Source organism: Lissotriton vulgaris, chromosome 1_1 (assembly GCF_964263255.1).
Source record: "Lissotriton vulgaris chromosome 1_1, aLisVul1.2, whole genome shotgun sequence".
NCBI lineage: Eukaryota > Metazoa > Chordata > Amphibia > Caudata > Salamandridae > Lissotriton > Lissotriton vulgaris.
In genome coordinates this window covers 201,582,246-201,605,569 of record NC_141685.1, presented here as the reverse complement: position 1 = coordinate 201,605,569, position 23,324 = coordinate 201,582,246, and the positions used below count along the sequence as shown (strand labels likewise).

The 23,324-nt window shown below is 50.8% G+C and overlaps 1 protein-coding gene across 1 annotated transcript in view; it reads left to right on the top strand.

The window, feature by feature from the left end:
* LOC147740871 (NACHT, LRR and PYD domains-containing protein 3-like) overlaps positions 1-23,324 on the top strand; it is a 237,581-nt gene that overhangs the window by 147,196 nt on the left and 67,061 nt on the right. The window contains exon 8 of the mRNA XM_086952174.1: positions 2,756-2,926. Coding sequence (XP_086808300.1) covers positions 2,756-2,926 — 171 coding nt within the window. The remainder of the gene's footprint in view (positions 1-2,755; positions 2,927-23,324) is intronic.

The window sequence follows — 23,324 nt, the reverse complement described above, 5'->3', positions numbered from 1 at the left end:
CGCACACCCCCATCCAACCTCTCATACGCCCACTCACACATCGACAGCTGAAGTGAGTGGCAGACTAGTTTTGGCAAAACAAAAATGCTTTTCCTATGGAAAGTAGGTCCTAACTATAACTACCTATTGGCTATATATATATATTAGTTGTAGAGTGGCAGTAGCCACCTGTAGTTATAGTTAGGGTGACCACAGATAGGGATTTTTCGGATGTTTGTCACTGTAACTTTGCACCAGTTTGACGAATGTTGCGAGTTTTTGCAAACCTGCTACCTCCAATTCATTTTGAGAGCACTGAAAGTTTTATGTCATTTACTCAAAAGGGTGTAAAGAAAAAAGGTTTCAAATACAATGTATTTTCCGTAGACTATTGTATTTCGCATAGCGCAAAAAACGTCAGTTAGATGTTTATGAAATTTGGCAGTATTGCATATTAGGTGGTGCAGATGATTCTGTGGGGGTACTGCAGGTAAGAAGAGTAAGTAAATGTTACATTATAAGGTTTTTCAACTGAGTAATATTGTGTAGCACAATTTTACTAAAAGTAGCAGGGAAGCCCAAAAAATAAACTAGATTGCATAAGTAAAGCTTCATATCTTCTACAAGAACAACTGAAAGACCCATTTATGGTCACATTCTAATGGAAACCTATAAACAAATTCATAATAAATAGAATACATCTTAATCTACCAACATCTTCTTTGCACGCTCTCTGTTTCACAAAAAAACTGTGCCCAACAAGCTAAAAAAAAAACAATTTACTTATGTAATCCTGTGCAACAAAATGGAAAAGTGACCTAGCAGTGAGCTACACAAACTACTATATGGAGGCAGCCACGGTCGGTAGTCGGTGTACCTGCCAAGCGGTGATGTGGGGAGGGGGAGGGGCAGGGTGGGGGGTAGTAATCTATGGATTACAGAGCTTTTCAGGTAAGTAAACATACAAATAAATAAAGCGAATTTCGTTGCGAGCACTGCATCGCATTTGGGGATGCAGTGCACACAACGAAACAGATGGCTCAATTGATGGCTGGTTATGAGGGATTGGGGAGTGGCCAAAGAATGCCACCTGCGAGTAGTGTGCACAGATGAGATTGCGGAGCGAGATTTGGAAGAACGGGGATATATGCTTGAGAGAATGCACACATCAGAGTGGCATTATGATGATAGCGAAGGGTGCTCGCTGTTGGCACGCAACGCCACAGATACCACACACACTCAGGGGACAGATGAGAACCCTTGATCCCCCCCCTCAGCCACAGAATACACTGGGGAATGGAGTAGCAGACCGACCACGTGCACCCACACGATTACAATTAAAGAACTACATTACCTATGCCCCAGATTACCCGCCTTTGCTCCTAAATAGATCCGCTACGACCACCACTGCTGCCACAGTTCTCTTGGTTTATGTAGTTACTTTAGATTCTTTGCAATTAGAAGAAAAAGGGAAAAGAATTGCTTCACATGATCACTATGAGGGGCTACTCCTATATACCAACTGTAAAATGCCAAAGAAACGTGTCTGCTACGCAGCAGCGTGTAACTTACGCCGGGTCCGTAATGTAATGAATGTGCATTGAAGCAATAAATAAGAATTTTAAAAAATGTATTCATATCTCAAATTCAACTTATTGGATTTTTGTTTTCTTGGTCTTGTTTTAATCAGATAAATACTCTGTATTTTTCTAAACTGGTGTGGAATCCTTCTGGGCTGTTTTCATTGTTTTACTGTCATTTAGGTGTTGCACAAAAACTTTACACATTGCCTCTTATGTTAAACCGTACTGCTCTGTGACAAACTACCTGAGAGTGTGTACAGGTTAATTTAGGGTGTGCATCTGACTTACCCTGATTATGGTGGTGGTCTCTACTTGGGCAGGGTGCATACCTCTTCCAACTAGAGACCCCATTTCTAACACCCAGGTGTTTTCATAATTTCTCTTATTTGAGTGTACAAAAGTCTGAAAAGATATTTGAGTCCACTTCTATAAATGTTTCAGGAGTGGTTCCAGAAATAATTGGAATAGTGACACGTGCTTTGTTGTTATGTTACGTGAATTTGTAGAGCACGGCTATTCACCTGTGCGAGTATCCAGGCAATGAGTAGGGGAGGCCTGTTTATTCTGGAAGAGTCATGTCTTTAGATTCCTTCGTAAGTCAGTAAGTGAGAGGGGGAGGTTAGCGAGGTGTTTCGGGATAACACTCCAGGTCTTGGCTGCGAGGTAGGAGAAGAAGCGTCCTCCGCTTCTGGTCTTCTTGATGTGTGGGAGGTGTGCTCTTCCCTGGGACGCAGATCAAAGGTGTCTGGTAGGTTGGTAGACGTTGAGGTGGTGGTTGAGGTAAGCTGGGACAGTGTTGTGGGGAGCTTTGTAGGCATGGGTAAGTAGCTTGAACTTACATCTTTCCTGAAGTGGGAGCCAGTGGAGTTTGTTGAGCTGTCGAGACACCGCTTTCGTGGGATATCAACCTGTTTACCCACTGTTCTTGATCTATTTCTGAACATAAGATTGAAAAATCATTAATTTGATCTTGTGGATGATTGGAAGCGATCCACCAGTACTAGTGCAAACATACTTTATTTTTGGTATGAAGAGGACTTTGCTGAGCAGGTACAGCCAGGAGGAGGGCAGGGCCACAAAGGTGACCCAGCTGCAGACGGCAGAGTCCTGCGTAGGTGATATATGATGTCCAAGCTGAAGCTGTGCTATGATCTTCATACTCTGCTTTCTTTTTCTGTCTGTTTCTCCTGCAGGATGATGAACTGCTCACTCACTGGTTCATGCTTCGCAGATCTCACCTCTGCTCTTGGAAACCTCACAACTTTCAAAGAGCTCAATTTGAACAAAAACCACTTGGGAGACGCTGGAGTGAAAGAGCTCTGTGAAGGACTGATGAAAACAGAATGCAGATTACAGACACTGCGGTAAACTGCTGCATTTTTATACCCTATTACAACATTGAAGAACAGGTTTCACAGTCAAGTCAATTAAACTATAGAAAATGAAAGGGTACTTTGTAATGCACGTGGAAGGACTGAGCCTTCTGAATGGGAGCAGTGGACAGGTGTGGTGCAGTGTCCAGGGCAGCTGACTTCGGAGCACAGGGTTCACAGTTCGATCCCCGGCTCTGGTGGCAGCTCAGCTCAGCTCAGCACCATGTGACTCTGGGCAATAGCACACTTAATTTCCACACGGCCCCCAGCACCATGAGGCCCGTAGGGGTGAGTAGTTCGCCCTTTACCAAAACGGATTTACATTTACATGTACTATTGAAACTGTGACAGAAATACCAGTGCCAGCGGTTGTGTATTACCAGCTGCTTGTACAATGTACCATTTACAGACCAAACAAATGTTTCCCAGGAATGGTATACCCTCTGATAGAGACCACTGGTGTTACAAGTAATATTGGGAGAGATCATACTCTGATGCTTAGCCAAAATTCATAAGAAAATATGTGACAATTCTTGACAAAAAAGTGGAGGTTATCATTAAAAAAAACATCAGTACAATGTTTATATTTCGAAAAAGTTCACACCCTCTGCTGGTGTAATAGTGATTTTAACTCAGACAGCCATCTCAGTATCTCCAGGTTATTGGTTATTATGATGAAAGGTCCAGTTGTTGGGTTTAACCTTTAAAACACTAAAAAATCCCACTGCAAGGAGATGTTTGACTTACACCAGACCACACTCTTTTTACTTCTCCTGGCCTCAATCGAGTTATTGGAACTGGTCACAATGTGTTATTACACAGAACCCCATTGTAGGAAAGTGCCTCTTTTTGATATGGTCACCCCCACTTTTTGCTCACTGGTACTGGTGTTGATTAGTTGTGCCCTGGGTCCCTTCTTTTTACTTCTCCTGGCCTCAATCGAGTAATTGGAACTGGTCACAATCGGTCACACTGTCAGAAATGTGTTATTACACAGAACCCCATTGTAGGAAAGTGCCTCTTTTTGATATGGTCACCCCCACTTTTTGCTCACTGGTACTGGTGTTGATTAGTTGTGCCCTGGGTCCCTTCTAACCAGCCCAAAGTTCCAGTACTCTTTCCCTAAAACAAGGTAAATGTTCAGTTGTAACCCAATTTGCAATGACTTTAGCACCCCAGTAAATCCCTGGTAAATGGTACCTACGGTACCCAGGGCATGGGTACTAAAGAGGGTCCCTATGGAATGCAGCATGTATTATGCCACTCTAAAGGACCCACACTAAAACTCATGCAGACGGCCATTGCAGGATACGTGAAATGGTGCAAACCATTGTGAAACACAACATTGCACACACCGTGTGTGCAATACCCATGTCCACTGCATGTACCATATGTAAGTCACCCCTCAGCAGGCTGTAGAGGCCTAAAGCAGGGCTCATTCTATTACATGTGCGAGCACAACTGCATGAGCAGATGTGCCTGTGTGATGCCCAGCTCCATTGCTGGTCATTGCAAGTGTTCAGGAACTCATTTTAAAGAAATGTAGTGGGCACTGGTCGTTACGAGTTCCCCAGCTGCATGATGGCTTTACTGAAAGTAATGGTGTTTGGTATCAGACATCTTGTCATAATAAATCAATACTGATGCTAGTATTGGATTTATTATGACATGTACCCAGAGGGCACCTTAGAGGTGTACCCTGAAAACCTACTAGTTTCTTAGTGTGCTGGCTGACTGGTAACAGCTAGTCGGGCACCACCGATGAGTTTCTGACCCCCTGAGAGCCCACCCTCTTAGAGGCCAGAAACAATGCCTGCTCTGGCAGGAAGTGTTTATACCTCTTCCAGCAGGATGACAAGTGATTTAGCATTTCAAGGCCAGAGGCTTCAAAGTCTCCGCCGCCTTTGATATGTCACACCACACCTTGGGAAAACCACCCCCGACCTGTGGCCCATTTGGCACCAGAACAGGTGGGAAATTAGATAGTCAGAAGGCATTTTACACTTTCAGGCTAGGCATCCCCTAATGTGGGCTACCTGAAGTGGACAGGCGAAGAAGGGTTTCACAATATTGTTTTTGGTAAAACTAGAAACTCTGGATCAGGTTTATGCCCACTCCTGACTGGAAGTGGTCATATAGGTGATCTAGTCACCCCAGGAGTAAGTAGCCCATGAGCTACAACCCTGCACTCCCTTTATGGTCCCTGAATTCAGTATTTGGGGGCCCCTTCGACACCAGGAGAACAGATTTGTCTACCTGGGAACAGAAGGACAAAGAAGAGCAGTCACTGAGGACTTACCCAAAACTTGGCACCAAACACTGCCTTGCTGCTGTAACCTTGACAGTCACTACCAACCTAACTCGTCCAAAAGCTGTGCATCCTCCCAGGCCTGTGGTGAACTGGCCAACACCAGCCAACCACTTAGCATCTCCTGTGGGGTGGAGGAGCCAGCCCCCTGCAGTTGCAAGCACCAACTGCACTTATCTAGTACTTCGTTTTGCTTGCCAACGGACCCACAGAGAATGCATCTAGCCGGCAGGATGTCACTGTGATTCTGGAAGGTCAGCCCCATCTCCTAGCGAGTTTTGAGATGCTAGACCCTCCAAGAGCCTCCCTGCACCAGTACCCTGTGAACTAGAGCCTTTGCTGCAACCAAGACTTGAAGCGTGTCCAGCCCGGACACCAATGCAGCCAAGCTGGCCTGCCAACGAGGGATTTCAGGACCGACTGCTATCTTGTTTTCTTCTCCTCTCCAGGTCCACCTAAGAACAGAGAGAGTCTCCAATGCAAGTGGCCAGCTGGCACCTCAGCCCCTTACCCTCCCACCCCCCAGTCTGGGTTCAAGGAAACCGACTGCGTTTCCTTGATCCACAGGCCCCAACGAGCTGAGCCCCCTTTGGGTTCTGTTGTACTTATCCTCAAGTCCACCTTTGCAGCCTGTCGATTTGACAGGTTCCTTTAAACTTTGTCCATGGAAGTGCTCAAGGCTACCAACGAGACCACCACCTCTGCACCCAGACACACCAGGGCAGGTACACCGAACTGGTGGATTCTTTGAACTCGGTGCCCCAGCACTAGTCCTAACGGGCCCCTTTGACGAACACTTGCAAGTATATGTATACGGTATATGTCTTTCCCTCCTATAGGATAACATTACCGCATTCGAGGCTCATTCCTAAAATCTGACAGCTGTTATTTTTACTGTTTTCCTGTCAAAACAATGGGATCCAGATGATCTTGATTTTTTTTTTTTTTTTTTTAATTTGTTTTTATTGCAGAATTAGAAACCACAGGATACAACTAGTCAACCAGTCCACTCGTGACATCCCCCCCGGTCAATAGTAAAACGTACATCGTACACAGCCATTCAGCCCGCATCCCGGAGGCCGGGCGGCGTAATACTCCACTTCAGTAGGAAAACATCACAGTGCGCGTCCCATAGGGACCATGGTTGATATGTCGTTTTACGTATCTGCTTTTACCCCCCCACCCTCAACATTACTACCGTCAGCCATCCCTGTTATGTAATCAGTGGTACTGTCCCTGTCGGGAGCTACCCCGGGCGCTGTAGGTCTATCATGCCTGGCCGCTCCCCCCAGCCATCCCTCGCTCCGCACAGCACCCTACCGGTCTACTGATCTCAAGGCGCCCTAGCAGACGACCAGCTATTCGGCTTCCGACCCACCCCAAACTCCCACTAACTTACCCCCCCGAAGCCCCCCCCCCCCCTGGCAACTGCTAAAGGTGTATGCCTCGCCCGACGTGTTGGATGGATCCACTACAGCGTAATGTGCAATTCTGTTTGCGTTCGCCCCGCAGTGTCCGCTGGCTTAATCTCCTCCGTCCTCATCCTCCACCAAAGAATCACGCAAAGCCTGCACCACCAACTCCCACGCACGCGCTACATCCAAAGCCTTCTCATTCCCAAGCTTAACAGCCTGCCTCATCCGGAGCACACTCTCGCATTCAGACCACCGCAGCAATTCATTCTTCCATCTACGCAGTGACGGCCCACCTCTGGACTTCCAATGCCACGTTATTTCTCTTTGCGCCAGTATCAGACCCAGATCAATACATTTGCTCGTCACCTTGGTGTGTTTGGTGTGCGGGAACCAAAGCAACAAGCATGCCGCCATATCGAATTCCACTTCCCTATAGTCAAGTCAAGTCATAAAATTTATATAGCGCACTACATACCCAGAGGGTTTCAAGGCGCTTAGGAAGGGGAGGAGGATTATTTGTCAAATATCCATGTTTTAAGCTGCTTTCTGAACGCTAGGTGATTCTGGGTGAGGCGAAGGTAATCGGGGAGAGAGTTCCATGTTTTGGCAGCCAGGTATGAGAAGGATCTGCCTCCCATGGTGGTCTTGTTGATGCGAGGTACAGTGGCGAAGGCTTGGCTGGAGGAGCGAAGTTGGCGGGAGGGGGTATAAAAGGACAGTCGAGAGTTGAGGCACTCTGGTCCGATGTCGTAGAGTGATTTGTGTGCGTGGGTAAGCAGTCTGAAAGTGATCCTCTTATTGACGGGTAGCCAGTGGAGGTCTTTAAGGTGACCAGAGATGTGTTCGTTGCGTGGGATGTCTAATATGAGCCTGGCTGAGGCGTTTTGGATTCGTTGTAGTTTCTTCTGGAGTTTTGCGGTAGTACCTGCGTAGAGGGTGTTTCCGTAGTCCAGTCGGCTCGTGACCAGAGCGTGGGTGACTGTTTTCCTTGTTTCGGAGGGGATCCAGCGAAATGTTTTTCTGAGCATGCGAAGAATGTTAAAGCAGGAAGAGGATACGGCGCTGACTTGTCTGTTCATAGAGAGTGAAGAATCCAGGATGACGCCTAGGTTCCGTGCGTGGTCTGTCGGGATGGGTGCTTTTCCGAGGGCTTCCGGCCACCAAGAGTCGTCCCATGCAGAGGGGGATTTACCTAAGATGAGGACTTCTGTTTTGTCTGAGTTCAGTTTCAGATGGCTTTGTTTCATCCATTCAGCGACTTCTTTCATTCCCTCGTGTAGGTTAGTTTTGGCGGTGCTGGGGTCCTTGGTGAGGGATAGGATCAGTTGAGTATCATCCGCGTAAGAGATGATGTTGAGGTTGTGTTGGCGGGCGATGGCCGCGAGGGGGCTCATGTATACGTTGAAGAGGGTGGGACTGAGTGAGGATCCTTGTGGTACGCCACAGATGACTTCGGTGGCCTCGGACTTGAATGGAGGAAGGCGGACTCTCTGGGTTCTTCCAGTGAGGAACGAGGTGATCCATTCCAGTGCCTTTCCTTGGATTCCGATATTTCTGAGGCGTTGTAGGAGGGTGCTGTGGCAGACTGTGTCGAAGGCTGCAGAGAGGTCGAGGAGGATGAGGGCGACTGTGTCTCCATTGTCCAGTAGAGTTCGAATGTCGTCTGTTGCTGCGATGAGGGCGGTCTCAGTGCTGTGTTTGGCTCGGAAGCCAGATTGTGAGGGGTCGAGTGATTTGTTGGCTTCGAGGAAGGCGGCGAGCTGGATGTTGACAGCTTTCTCGATGACTTTGGCCGGGAATGGAAGAAGCGAGATGGGGCGGTAGTTTTTGAGTTCGGTGGGGTCTGCTGTTGGTTTTTTCAGAAGGGCGGTGAGTTCAGCGTGTTTCCAGTCTTCTGGGAAGGTAGCGGAGTTGAAGGAGCAGTTGATGACGTCTCGGAGGTGCGGAGCTATGATGGAGTCTGCTTTGTTAAAGATGTGGTGAGGGCATGGGTCTGTGGGGGAACCAGAGTGGATGGAATTCATCAGGCGGATGGTGTCCTCAGTGGAGATTGGGTTCCAGGCGTTAAGGGTGTTAGCGGGGGGAAGATGGTCAGCTGATGGTAGGGTGGGTTGGCTTCCGGGTTGGTTGTCAAAGCTATTGTGGATGTCAGCAATCTTGTTGTGGAAAAAAGAGGCTAGGGAATCGCAGAGGGTTTGAGAGGGGGTGATGTCGTTGGAGTTGGCCGAGGGGTTGGAAAATTCCTTGACGATGTTGAAAAGTTCCTTGCTGTTGTGGGCGTTGTTGTCAAGTCGATCTTTGAATGCTGTTTTCTTGGCTTTTCGGATCAGTTGGTGGTGAGTACGGATGGCGCTTTTGAAGGCGTCCTTGTTGCTGGTGGATGGGTCTTTTTTCCAGGTCTTTTCAAGGGAGCGGCACAGTTTCTTGGACTTCTTGAGGTCGTCGTTGAACCATGAGGCCTTTTTGATGCCAGGTTTGTGTTGACGTTTTTTCAGTGGTGCTAAGTTGTCGGCGGTGTTGGATAACCAAAGGGTGAGGTTGGAGGCGGCTTCATTGGCGTTAGAAGAGAGGGCTGGGGAGGTTTGAAGGAGCGATGTGGAGATCTGTTCTGTGGTGATTTTGTTCCAGTTTCTTTGTAGAGTTGGTTGGAGGTGGATGATGGGTTTCGGCTTGTTGTAGGTGAAATGAACGCAGCTGTGGTCAGTCCAGAGGAGATCCGTAGTGTGGCTGAAGGAGACATGGTTGCTGGAGGTGAAGATGGGGTCGAGTGTGTGACCTGCGATGTGGGTGGGGGAAGTGACCAGTTGTTTAAGTCCGAGGTTGGCGAGGTTGTCCAAGAGGGTGGCGGTGTTGCGGTCGTTGCTCTTTTCAAGGTGGAAGTTGAGGTCTCCCAGAAGGATGTAGTCTTTGGAGGGGAGCGCGTGTGGAGTGATGAAGTCCGTGATGTCTTCACTGAATTTTGCGCGCGGTCCTGGTGGTCTGTAGAGGAGGGTGCCTCTGAGTGTGGTCTTGGGGTCGATGTGGATCTGGAAGTGAAGGTGTTCGGAGTTGGCAAGGTTGGCGTCAGAGCTGGTTGAGATGCGGATGGTTTTCTTATGGACGATGGCGATTCCACCTCCTGTATGGTCAGTGCGGTCCTTGCGTGTGATCTTATAGTCATCAGGGATAGCGATGGCGATGTCAGGGGCGGAGGAAGCGTTCATCCATGTTTCCGTTAGGAAGGCGACGTCAGGAGAGATGGTGTCAAGTAGGTTCCAGAGGTCAATGGCGTGCCTGTGGATCGAGCGGGTGTTGAGAAGGATGCATTCTAGGTGGTTGGGGTCGGGAATCTGTGTTGTGGTCGTAGCGGAGATGTTGTCGGTGCCGCTAAATTTGCAGGAGGGGCAGGAGAACGGTCCATGGGTGCGACCAGGAGCGGCTTGGAAGCAGTTGGGGGCGCGGCCGGGGTTAAGGGCTAGGAGGGTGGCGGCATCGTAGGAGACGCGGGAGGGCTGGGCAGCGCGAGGGGCAGGGGGTATGGCGCTGGGCGCGGTCCAGGCGCGGACGGGCGTAGACGGGCTTACCTTTGGCGCACCTTCGGCGCGGATTGGGCGCGGACGCTGCGCGTGAACGCTGCGCGCGGGAACTACTGTCATATATGGATGGTGGAAGGGGAGGGGCGAGGGCGTCTCAGCTGGGAGGCGGGGCGGGCTTCTGACGACGACAGACAACAAACAAAATGGAGGCGGAGGGGGGAGTACAGCCAAACACGCAAGGCACAGTTAAACAATTCCTAAAATGCAGTTTAGCAATGCAGGCAAGCGGAGCGCCGATCTGGCAGGTAGCAAGCACAGACAGTGTTGAATTTTGACAAACAAAGCGGCACAGCGCGCAAAACAGTCCCAATTCGTCACAACAAGCAATGCAATGCGCGAGTGAGCCCAGCAGCGATCAGGCAGGCGGCAGGCACAGAAAGGAATCACTTCAGAGAGGCAAAGCACTAAAAACGAGGTAAAGCGCTAAAAACGATACCAGGTCTCTCAGGGGACGCTGGGGAGCGACCACTCAGCTCGAGGGAGGAGAGCAAGTCACAGCGTTTGCTGTTAGTGAAGCGCTGTTCTACTAAGTGGGAGGGCGTCTCAGCTGGGAGGCGGGGCGGGCTTCTGACGACGACAGACAACAAACAAAATGGAGGCGGAGGGGGGGAGTACAGCCAAACACGCAAGGCACAGTTAAACAATTCCTAAAATGCAGTTTAGCAATGCAGGCAAGCGGAGCGCCGATCTGGCAGGTAGCAAGCACAGACAGTGTTGAATTTTGACAAACAAAGCGGCACAGCGCGCAAAACAGTCCCAATTCGTCACAACAAGCAATGCAATGCGCGAGTGAGCCCAGCAGCGATCAGGCAGGCGGCAGGCACAGAAAGGAATCACTTCAGAGAGGCAAAGCACTAAAAACGAGGTAAAGCGCTAAAAACGATACCTTAGGAGGTCCCCCACCTCCGCCCAGTAGGCCTCCAAGTGCGAGCATCCCCAGAGCAGATGATCCATGTCCGCTCCCGGAGATGAACACCGCGGGCATCGGGCGTCCGGCACCTGGAAGTACCGCTGTTTCTTCTCGGGGGTTAAGTAGGCCCTATGTAGCACATAGAAATGCACTTGCTGGAAGCGCGCATTTCTCGTGCCTTTCCACGTGCGCCGCAAGATGTGGCCCCACGCCGTGTCCGGGATAGGCCGGCCCACACTCTCCTCCCATTTAGCCTTGAGCCCCTGGAGCGGTTCCAGTCCCTCAGTCAGCATCCTGTTATGGAGGCATGTCACAGCCTTGAACGTGCCCGCCGCCATTACCACATACTGGCACGCCATAGTCGTGGTCGGTTCCATGAGTCCCCCTTTCCAGTGCTTCTGTATAGCAGCCACCACCGCCGCGTGCAGGAGGAACCCCCCGTCGGGCAGCCCGAACTGTTCCCGAAGCGCTTCGAACGGTGCCAGATTCCCATCGATGTACAGGTCACCCACCACCTGTAGGCCCGCCTCCTCCCAATCCAGCAATGGTGACCAATCTCCCCCATGCGGCAGTGCCGTCAGCATGCCGATCGGGATCTCCGGTGCATAGGGCCGCGTCGCCTTCGCTCTCCTAAGGCTCCTCTGCCAGCACAGCCGGAGAGTTCGTTCCTCCATAGTGAGGCCCCGTAACTCAAGTCTCTGCTGCATGACAATATAGGACAGCACATGTCGTTGTATCCCCCGGTCTCGGTCCTCCTCCGGACCCCTGAACACCCTAGCCACGTTCTGCGTGAGGACCTGCAACTGCGCCGCCAAATAATATAGCTCGAAGTCGGGCACAGCCATGCCCCCTTCTATCTTGGGGCGAAGTAGCGTGCTCCAGCGCCACCCTACGGCGGCCATGCCCCCATAGGAACCCAATTATCATTGTCCTCAGGTCTCTGAAGATCCCTTGAGGGATCCAGATAGGCAATGTCCGGAAATAGTACAGGAAGCGGGGGAGCGCCACCATCTTTAAAAGAGCGATCCTACCCAGAACCGTCAGCGGGAGGGTCGACCAGAAGGACATGCTGCCCCTCAGTGCCCGGACACATCTACCAATGTTGCCCTCCAATAGATCCGCAGTCGCGTGATAGATGCGTACTCCCAGATAGGTGAAGCAAGATGGCTCCCAGACCACCCCCAAATCACGACCAGGGTTGGGCGACTCCGCTCTCAGCGGAAACACACAGGTCTTCGCCCAGTTGACCTTAAGGCCCGATAGCCGGCCAAACTCCGATAGCAGGTCCATCGCTCCTTCCAGGGCCCGCGCCGTGTCGTCGAGGTACGGGAGCAGGTCATCCGCATATAACGATATATAGTGCTGCTGCCCGCCACTGGCTATCCCCGCGTATCTGTCACCCGACCTCGCATGGACCGCCAAAGGCTCCATCGCTAGAGCAAATAATAGGGGGGATAGGGAGCACCCTTGTCGCGTGCCCCTTCCCACCGGGTATGCCGCAGACACCAGACCGCCCAAGCGCACCCTCGCCGTCGCCGAGGTATACAAGACCCTCGTCCACCGGCGGAACCCCTCTCCCATGCCAAACCTCTCTAACACTCCATCCAGGAAAGACCATTCTAAGCTATCAAAGGCCTTCTCGATGTCCACGGACAGGACCGCTGGAGCCCCTTCCCCATCCAAGATGGCGTCCATTATTCCCACCAGGCGGTGAATATTCAGCGCCGTGCTCCTCGTGGGTATAAACCCAGCCTGATCCCTGTGCACCAGGCCCGTCATGTGTGGGGCCAGTCTGGTGGCTAGGATTCGGCTCAGGATCTTATAATCCACCGTCAGCATGGATAGCGGGCGATAGGACCTTACATCCGTTGCGTCCCTGCCGGGCTTTAGGAGCGGTACAATCAAGGCCTCTCGCATGGACCCAGGCAGTCCCCCTGCCTCATAAGCTTCCGTGTACACCACCAGAAGCCTGGGAGCCAGGCTGTCGACATACTGTTGATAAAATTCAATCGGCAATCCGTCCACCCCGGGCGTTTTATTACGAGCCATATGTTTGATGGCCACCTGTATTTCAGTGAGCGTGATCGGGCCACCCAGCTCCTTCGCGTCCTCTTTGTCTAGGACCGGAAGCTGCCTCTCCCCTAGATATTCTGCTATTTCCTGGACCTCCACTCCCAGCTGACTCTGGTATAATTCCTGATAGTACTCCCGGAAACACTCCAACACCGCTGCCTGGGAGTACACCATCTCCCCCCGGGCATTGCTAATGCTAAGGACCGGGCAGCCCCTAAGTTCCGGGTTAGCAAGTCTGGCCAAGAGGGTGCCCACCTTGTCCCTTTCTGCATGCGCTCTGACGACGTACTGCCTGTAGTCGTAACACCGCAACCGTTCTGTCTCGGTGGCGACCACTTCCTTCGCTTCCAATAACTGGGTCTGTAAGTCTGGCCTGGCCGGCCTGCGGCGTTCCAAATCCCTCAAAGTCTCTTCCGCTTTCATGAGCGCATTCATCACAGTCGTACGAGCATTCGAAAACCTACCCAAACACACCCCTCTCACCACCACTTTCATTGCATCCCATTCAGTGGATCTACTCGTGGGCGTGCCCTCATTCTCGCAAAAATAGCTGACAATGCCTTGCTGGACCGCGTCGCTGAATACTGAATCCTCCAGCGTCTCCGGCCGGAGCCGCCATGTTGGTATCGCTGAGCGCACCCGCTGCCACTGAATGTGTACCAATAGGGGGTTATGATCCGAGATGGTCCTAGCCAGGTACTCCGTATGGGAAATCAATGGGGCTAGGGACCCACCGCAGAGCACCGAATCTATCCTGACATGCAGATCGTGGAGAGCCGAGTAAAAGGAATAATCCCTGGTGTCTCTGTGCTGCTCCCGCCAAACATCCAGCAACCCCCACCTGTCCTGCCAATCCCTCCTGTGCATGGCCAACCTGCGCACCGGGGAGTGTACCAGGGGGGGATGGGACCTATCCAGAGCCACATCCGTGATCGAATTAAAGTCCCCCCCTAACACTATCGGGCCCGCCAGGAAAGAGGCCAAGGACCCAGAGAGGCCATCAAAATATCGAGCCTGATCAGTATTTGGGGCATACACACAGCAGAGAACCACATCCCTTCCATACAGCCTCCCCTCCACCGCCACGAACCGACCATCAGGGTCCACCACTTGATTCAGCACTTGAAATGGTATCCCCGCCCTCACCCAGATCAGCACCCCCCTGGCATACGCTGAGTAAGTGGTGCCGAACACCTGGCCCGCCATCTTTTTTGCAATGCAGCGCACTCTTTTTGGTTAGATGAGTTTCCTGTAGCATAGCAATCTGAACCCCCCTACGCACCAGGTATGCGTGTACTTTGTGGCGTTTAACCATAGTGCGCAGCCCCCGGACATTCCACGTCAGGCATTTCAAATTAGGTAATGTCCCCATACCAACCTCGAACAGTCCGATTCAAAGAACAAAGGTTCACAACCCCCCCAAAGCAGTTGCCCCCCCCGAACACACCCTGAACAGAAAAACTCCCCAAACCCCACTCCCCAGGACAGAGCACACAAACCCGATGTCAGCCCCCATCCAAACCTTGAACCAATTTCCCATTCTCCTACCCTGTGGTCTCCACCACAGTAGGCCTTAAGGGCCCAAGGGGGGTGAGTTACCGCCGACCCCAGCTAGCGGAGCCCGCGCCCCGCGCCTTCATCCCCTACTAAGCGCTTAGCCCCCTATCCCGGCAACCCGCCCATCCCCAACAGGATACCACCCTACCATGAAGTCTCGATCAAGTCCCAATACAGTCTCAGCCGCAAAATATCCCATCAGATGTCTGGGGGGTCACCACTGGCCCCTTCGAACTTTCCGCTTCTGAGAGGTCTTCTCCCGTCCTGCTGCCTTCCCCGCCCGAGTCCGTTTCTGCCAGTTCACTGTTCTGTTGCGACCCCGTGATGGCCGCCGTCACTGCGAGCGCATCCCTCTTCTCCGCCGCCATTTGAGCCTCCCTTTTCTCCCGCTGGCGCCTGTTGCGGGACCTGATGCGCTGCGATTGTCGGATCCGGGGTGGCTTAGGCTGATCTCTCCTGCTTTTATGCGACCTGTCCGTCCCCGCTCTATACGACTCCAGCCACTGCCACACTTCGTCCGGAGTCTGAAAAAAGTGCGTAGTGCCATCCAGTATGATCCGCAGCTTGGCCGGGTAGAGCAAGGAATATTGGATGCCTTCCTCCCGGAGCTCTTTCTTCACCAGGAACGATGCCCTGTTCTTCTGGACCGCCTGGGTGTAGTCCGGGAAAATCGTGACCTTACTGTTTTCCACCTCATACGGGCCCGACATCCTAGCCCGCTGGATGAGGAGATCCCGTGTGGAACAGGAGCCCATATTACCATCGATGCCCAGGCTGCTGGCGCAAGACGCCTCTTAGTTCCCATTCTGAATAATTACCAAAATAAAGAGACGGGCGCTGGAAGCAGGAATCAAGAACAGAGTTTAATTCTCATGAGGAGAGCCTGTCATGTCAGACACGAAACAAGGTGCCATCGGGAGGGTGCTCTAACAAGTGAGCTGAGACTCTGTCTTTTATACTTTACAAAACACTTGTCATTACAGTCACAGCATTGTGAAGCAAAGAAAAGACAACCCCATAATCCTCGTGTCAATCCTACCCCACATGTGTTCACAATAGGGACCCTTGACCTGCTGATAAGAGAGGGGGCAATGACGCAGCTGAATGTTCCGCTGATTATTAGGATGTGTGCGCCTGATCGTAGCCCAGGGGGTGGGGAGGCCAGGATCAATAGTGGGTCCTTTGAAGAGGAGTGACTCCATACAATAAAGGGCAGTAAACAGTGTCTCCCGGCTTAGGCGATGGCCTCGGACATGTGTGGACAGTCCATCGTGGAGGGAGGGTTTGCTAACAGAGGGGTTATTCATGAAAGGAAAGGAGGTGTTGGTCAGGCGCGGCCGTGACTCCCAAGGACAGGGTCTTGCAGAGGAGGAAGGTTTATGACTTGTCCATGTGAGGGAGAAGGAGGGGGTCAGGGTGCGCGCAGGGTCAGAGTCGCACAGAGAGAGAGAGGTCTTATGACCCGTACATGAGAGAACAGGGGCAGTCAGATACAGCTGGGGGGCTATGTCAGCTGAGGCGAAGGATGCTTCTTCAAGAGGGAAATGGGGGGGGGGTGCCTGGGTCAAGCAGGAGGGTTGCCTTTCATAGCAGGGTCGCGCAGAGTGCTGGGTTTCATGGTCTATGCATGTGAGAGTGGGAGGGGGGTGCTCAAATGCGCGCAGGAGGGAAGCCAGTGATTCTATAAAAACGGACAGAGAGGCCATGGCCTAAAATGGCTGTCATGTACATATGGGCACAGGCTTTCATTGGCAGAATGATGCGGTCAACATTTCAGGGTATACGTGGTGCCTACAGGGAGGGGGACGGGAGAGGGCAAATGAACGCCGCTTAGGTACATTAATTTTGCTAATTTCCACAGTCGCCGCTTTTAACATAAGCGAGTTCATTTTCCTATTCTTCCTAGTTGATGGGCGTACATATAAACATGTGGTTGATGAAATAGCATTTGTCAATACTAACATATTGCACAAAAATCATGAACAGTTGATGTGATGGGCAGAATGCAGCACATAGGAAATTGCATTTGTCGAGTTCCTATCATTTCAAAAGCACTACATAGCATAAATGTTTCTGACTTAAAAATGTGACCAATGAACATTTTGACCAAGCAGTTGAGGGCGGAATCAGTTCAATATACAAAGTCTCTTCGTCACAGTGTCTTTTAGCAGTGAGCCATCACTGGTAGGCTCTAGTCCGTGTCCTTTCGTTGGCGCTGTTGAGCACCGGCGGTGGAGCTATAGGTCCAGCTCGGTTCTATCCTTACGCGTTGCAGGGTGCGGTCAGTCCTCTGCTGTTAGACCACAGTCCTGTTCCCTAAACAATCCGCTTAGCGGCGCCTTATGCTCGGCACCTATATTTCCGTGGCAACACCCTATTCCCACCTGAATGCCGTTCTTCCTTTTGGCGTGAAGTCACATGGAAAAGAGGGTGTGTGTTGTTCAAACAGTCGATAGGAGAGAGGAGGAGTTGGGTCAGAGTTCCTGGGACACACAAAAGAGACCAAGGGAGCAAAGGATAACAAGCAGGCAGGCCCATCAATCGGGCCCAAAGAAGGGGGACGGAGACTCCAGGCACACGTGGGTTAGCAGACGGAGGGCTTCAGGGCAGCCCGTCAAGTTTCATTTTCCACGTTTGAAATTGCTGTCTCGTCCCGCATCTTGTTGCTCTGCAGCTCCACCTTTGGTCGAGGTCACACGTGTCTCAAGATCTGCAGCCAGGCTGTACGTCACATCCGACCCTTCTCCTTCGGTGGTCGTGAATCTTTGAATAGGTACAAAACAAGCTTTTAGAGAACTGGCAGACGAAGACATTTATGCATGTGAGTTCCTCCCTTAATCCTACGCATTTGGGAGATACGCTCATCGGTCACAGTCAGAGGTCTATTACCAAGCAGTGCATATGTCGGCATTCCTACTGAGTTCATGCCAAGTTTACTCATCGTCCTATTTATAACTCAAGTGAGGACAAACAAGATTCCCATCAACTGTGCATTTCATCATATTCAACATTTCGGAACATTTCCCTTCAAGGCTGGCTAACCTTTTCAAACAGGGCGGGGGCGCTATCATCGAGAGTCAGGTAAAACAGGGGTTTCTCGAGGGACGACAGTTACTCATGGTCATCATGTTTATATCCGGGACAGCAGCTGGGGTCTATCAAATGGGGCGGGGATGCTTCGGGCGCTCGCGCTTGGGTGCAAAAGGGGGTGGGGCAATCTGGGCATTGGGGGTCAATCTAGACGTTGGTGTTCGTCTCTGATGAACAGAAAAAATAAGGTGCCATTGACATACAGTTCCCCTATAAAAGGCCAAATTGGGGGACCTTAGTCGTCTTACCTGTCCTTTCCTTCTCAGCCAATTCGAGTTCATTCATTTTTGCAGAAAGGAGAGGTAGTAATATGGCGAGATACAATCATTTTAGTTTCGGTCAATTTCGCTGAACACCTTCGCGTTCAATAAGTATCCAATCAGGCTGGTGCCAGTGAGGCACGGTTTTACCATAAAAAGGAAGAGGAAATGGGGAGACTCTCAGAGAGTGAGAGTCGTCCGCAATCTAAACGAGCCATTTGGTACACGTATGACATGTAGAGAGAGAGAGAGAGAGAGAGAGAGAGAGAGAGAGAGAGAGAGAAAGGGAGAGAGATATAGAGAGGAAAAGGGTGGGATAGAGATAGAGAAAGACAGAGAGATGTGTACAAAAATAGGTCATTTAGTGCGTTCACAACACAGAACAGCAGGGGGTCAGGTAACGGAGAGACGCAAACAAAGGGAGGACATAAACCCCTACAGCACATACACACGAACTCAGACAGAGGAAGACAGTACATGTATTACATATATATAAGACATTCACGACAAAACACAAAACAACAGTTGGCCAACAAAATCTATTTTTTTTTTTTTTTTTTTTTTTTTTATATCCTTCATGTCTTTACTATCCTATTTATCTTCGTGCTTAGTTCTTTTTACCTTTCCCTCCTTTTCCCTCTCGCTTGTTATTTCTGCGAGCGTTCTCAATTGCCAATACTTACACCTCGGTCAGTCGATCTGAAATTAACCTGGTCGCGCTATTTACCCATGGTTGGATCTTAAACCATTTTTCAGTTCCTTCCTTTGGTGGGAAGTTCTCCAGGCTGAGGCAACGGCAAGTATTGATCGGGAGAACAGTCAGTCAGCATGGCTAGATCTATAAGAGTGTGAGAAGGGGGGCAGTGCATTTTGAACATCAGCAACATTTCTAACTTCCCAGACGGGTGGTGCCTTGGTAACCCTTACCCATGCACTCTTCTTTGTCCTTTCCCTATCTAGTCAAAACGTCTAGTTACATTATCTAACGTGTTATTTCGAGTCAATTTTCGTCATACAGTACCCGTCAAGTTTCTATGTCAGTCCATCCTCCCAGTCGCTACGTTCTAAGGAGGAACAGTCATGTTTAAGTCTACGTCTTTTAAAAAACTTGTCGTCATAAGGACTATGCACATATTCCCTCCTTCCCTTTTCGTCGGTGGTTTAATCATCGCTCTCCCACACTTCAGCCGACGTTCTGACGTGACCTGCAGGAGGGAGGAGAAAGAAGGGGTGGGGGGGCAGCATTCAAAGCACATCAGCATGCAGTAGTCCGAAAATGTTTTTACCTACCACATACTCGACCTATCTCCACGTACTGCATTTCTTTACCATCTCGGCGTATACGCCCAGAGGGACCAGTAATGTCAGATAGATAATCATTGACGATCTGCGTATCTACATGAGTTACTTGGTCGCGACCCCTTTTGGTTGTGTGCGAGGGTGGCGGTCAGGTGGCATTTCTGTGGTGTCGTTTTAAAGCGTCTAAAACCCTTTTCCGGCTGCCTGTGACACATAATGTAGCTGCTAAATATCGGGTCCTTTTTAACCTTCAGCCTTCATCATACTTTCTCGTTGCTCACAGTAGGAATACATTCAAAAATCATTAATGCAACCGCTACAACTATGCGTTCCTTTTCAAAATACTTTTAATAAAAAGTGCTGGTGTATAAATACAGGCCTACAACCCAGTGAACCGGCCACGGAGCAGATTGGAACTGTACATAGGAAGAACAAAGTTGGTGGCAGTTCATTGCATAAAGTGCAGCAGTGCAATAAAATCGTATCAAACTTCCCCACAGAGCAAGCATGATGCATGTCAAGAAGTCAGTTCTCAATTAATTCATTAATTCATTATCCAGATGCTCACTCGGTTCCCAAATTACACCATTTCATTGTTCCCAATCATAATTAGTACCCACCCTAGATCAGTTCATTGTCCAAACACATGGTCAATATCTGTCTTACATTGCTTCTTTCTTTAAACACATACTCATTATCCATCTTATCGACTTCCATTGTCCAAAAAATGCATACATATCTTAGTGCATCAACATTCGAGTAATCCGGGTGAACAGGGAGTTCAAAAGTTTCGTTTCGTGTATCGGCGCCATTTTGGGCGAGGTCAGGCAGGTTCTGGTATAGTCAGAATGTCTTCAATGACTCATGGTTGGACCAGAACCTTCCGTTGGCAGTTCAAAAAGTTTTTCGCAATGTGGTAACAGTCTAACAATATGGACCATCAGTTCAAAGAGTGGGGAGGGCGGCAACAATTTTCCTACCGGGTCATTCTGGTGTTCCACCGGAACTGAACAAGTCTGTGCTTTGGCTGTATTTTAGCCATTTCCAAACTGAGGCTGGCGCTGGCAGGAGTGCGCCGATGCCGCGGTTCCCAGTAAGGGGGATGGGGGCGCCCATGCGGAGGGATCGGGGTGCCCCCCGGCTCTCATAGAATCTTCAAAGTTGAGGAGAGAAGGCATGGGGCGTGTGCCCGTCCCGGGCAAAAGACCGCTTTTCGATGTGGACCCTCTTTAAGCAAGAGCGTTGGGGTGTCGCTGGAAGCCTCCACCTGGAGGGAGGTGGGGGAGGCTCGTTCGCGCCGCCTCCCCCTTCCAGCGACCCTGCGCCGTTCCTCGGCTCCACCGCTTCGGTATTGGCCGTGCCGGCTACTGAAGATGGGGGGGGGGTCGGTGGCTGAGGCAAGACATCCCCCCCTTGACATGTGGCGGGACTACCTGTAACTATCCAGGCGTTGCCGTGTGGCTGGACTACCTGTCACTCTCAGGCGTTGACATGTGGCGGGACTACCTGCAACTCTCAGGGTTGCCCGACCTCGCCTTGGCTCCGGTCCTCGTCGATGGCCAGATCAGGCAAGAGATGGGGTGGGGGGGGGTGGTCGGTGGCCGAGGCAAGACAGCCCCCCCCCGTGGCCTGCAGGGTAGCAGAAGAGGGAAAGGGGAGACCTCCATGATTCCTCGGGCCGTCCGCCCTACAGCCTCCCCTTTCAACTGCGGCCAGCCGAGCCCTGCATGCATCGAGGCCTCGCCTTCCGGATGGGCGTAACCGCGGACCTGTTGCACTTCGGGAGCTTCCGGAATGGGGGTAGGTACCTATTGATTTGTATTTATTTCATGTGACCGTTATTTGGGCGTGGTGGGCAATGAGGCAGACATGTTTGGGGCAGGAATAGGCAACGGAACCTAGCTACCTCGTGGCTGCCTTGGTGTCAAGCTTGTCTTCCCTCGCCATTTTTATGTTTCTTATTGCAGGTTATTTCTAACGTTTCTTATTTTATTTTTAGCGAAGTTGATAACTCATCAGTGGCCTACTGATTTCGCTCAACTCTTTTCCTTGTATTTTTATGCCATAACCTATTATAAGCTATAGCGACTAGTCCACACTTAATGAACATGTCCTTATTAGGTGTGCCCTCCAGTGGAGCTGGATGGTTCATCTCTAATAAGCGGTCCGGGCTAAACAGGCTACCAACCAGTGGGGAGAAGATAGGCATGACGGATTACAACGGGGACAAAGGTCTGCATTACCTATCTTATCACAGCGGGCAAAGACTAGGCAGAATATTTCTATTCTCCGTTGTTTGGCGGCGGTGAATACCTCAAACGAACCAATACCGAACAATCAATGTTCGGTCAATCAAACAATCAGTGGGGAGAATAAGTGGGCACGAAAAGTTATCGTTACCTACTCTTTCTCTACCTGCAAAGAGAGACCTTGTTCTTCCCTGTTTGCAGACAAAGAATCTCCAGACAATAATCCACGAACGACAGTTCGGGAAACAGTAGGGGAGGAAGATAGGCACGACGGATTACAATGGGGACAAAAGTCTGCGTTACCTATCCTTCACTGCTTGCAAAGGGAGAGCCTGTTGTTTCTCCGTTTGCAGACGGTGAATCTCCAGAGGGTTTCAACAAAGCGTAATACTAGTATTATCCAAAACAATCATTTCACAATTTGTCGCATTTACGCGACCTTACCCGGACCGGACCGTGTGGGCAGTTCTTCGCCTTCCTCCTTCCAGCGCCCGATCGTTCTCTTACTCCATGATTTTACCGCAGCAGTCCTGTGGGATTCCAGTCAGGACAGTAGGTCACTCAAGAGAGGTCCGTTCAGAATAGGTGAAGTTTATTCAATCGGCAGCCGGACGAGGGCCCTCTCAAGGCAGGTATACTCCGATCATTTAGATGTTCACCTCATCGTCAGGATCTCTCTTACTGGACCTTATGTCACTGATGGACCCCGCGGTGGGACGCCAATTGTGGAACAGGAGCCCATATTACCATCGATGCCCAGGCTGCTGGCGCAAGACGCCTCTTAGTTCCCATTCTGAATAATTACCAAAATAAAGAGACGGGCGCTGGAAGCAGGAATCAAGAACAGAGTTTAATTCTCATGAGGAGAGCCTGTCATGTCAGACACGAAACAAGGTGCCATCGGGAGGGTGCTCTAACAAGTGAGCTGAGACTCTGTCTTTTATACTTTACAAAACACTTGTCATTACAGTCACAGCATTGTGAAGCAAAGAAAAGACAACCCCATAATCCTCGTGTCAATCCTACCCCACATGTGTTCACAATAGGGACCCTTGACCTGCTGATAAGAGAGGGGGCAATGACGCAGCTGAATGTTCCGCTGATTATTAGGATGTGTGCGCCTGATCGTAGCCCAGGGGGTGGGGAGGCCAGGATCAATAGTGGGTCCTTTGAAGAGGAGTGACTCCATACAATAAAGGGCAGTAAACAGTGTCTCCCGGCTTAGGCGATGGCCTCGGACATGTGTGGACAGTCCATCGTGGAGGGAGGGTTTGCTAACAGAGGGGTTGTTCATGAAAGGAAAGGAGGTGTTGGTCAGGCGCGGCCGTGACTCCCAAGGACAGGGTCTTGCAGAGGAGGAAGGTTTATGACTTGTCCATGTGAGGGAGAAGGAGGGGGTCAGGGTGCGCGCAGGGTCAGAGTCGCACAGAGAGAGAGAGGTCTTATGACCCGTACATGAGAGAACAGGGGCAGTCAGATACAGCTGGGGGGCTATGTCAGCTGAGGCGAAGGATGCTTCTTCAAGAGGGAAATGGGGGGGGGGGTGCCTGGGTCAAGCAGGAGGGTTGCCTTTCATAGCAGGGTCGCGCAGAGTGCTGGGTTTCATGGTCTATGCATGTGAGAGTGGGAGGGGGGTGCTCAAATGCGCGCAGG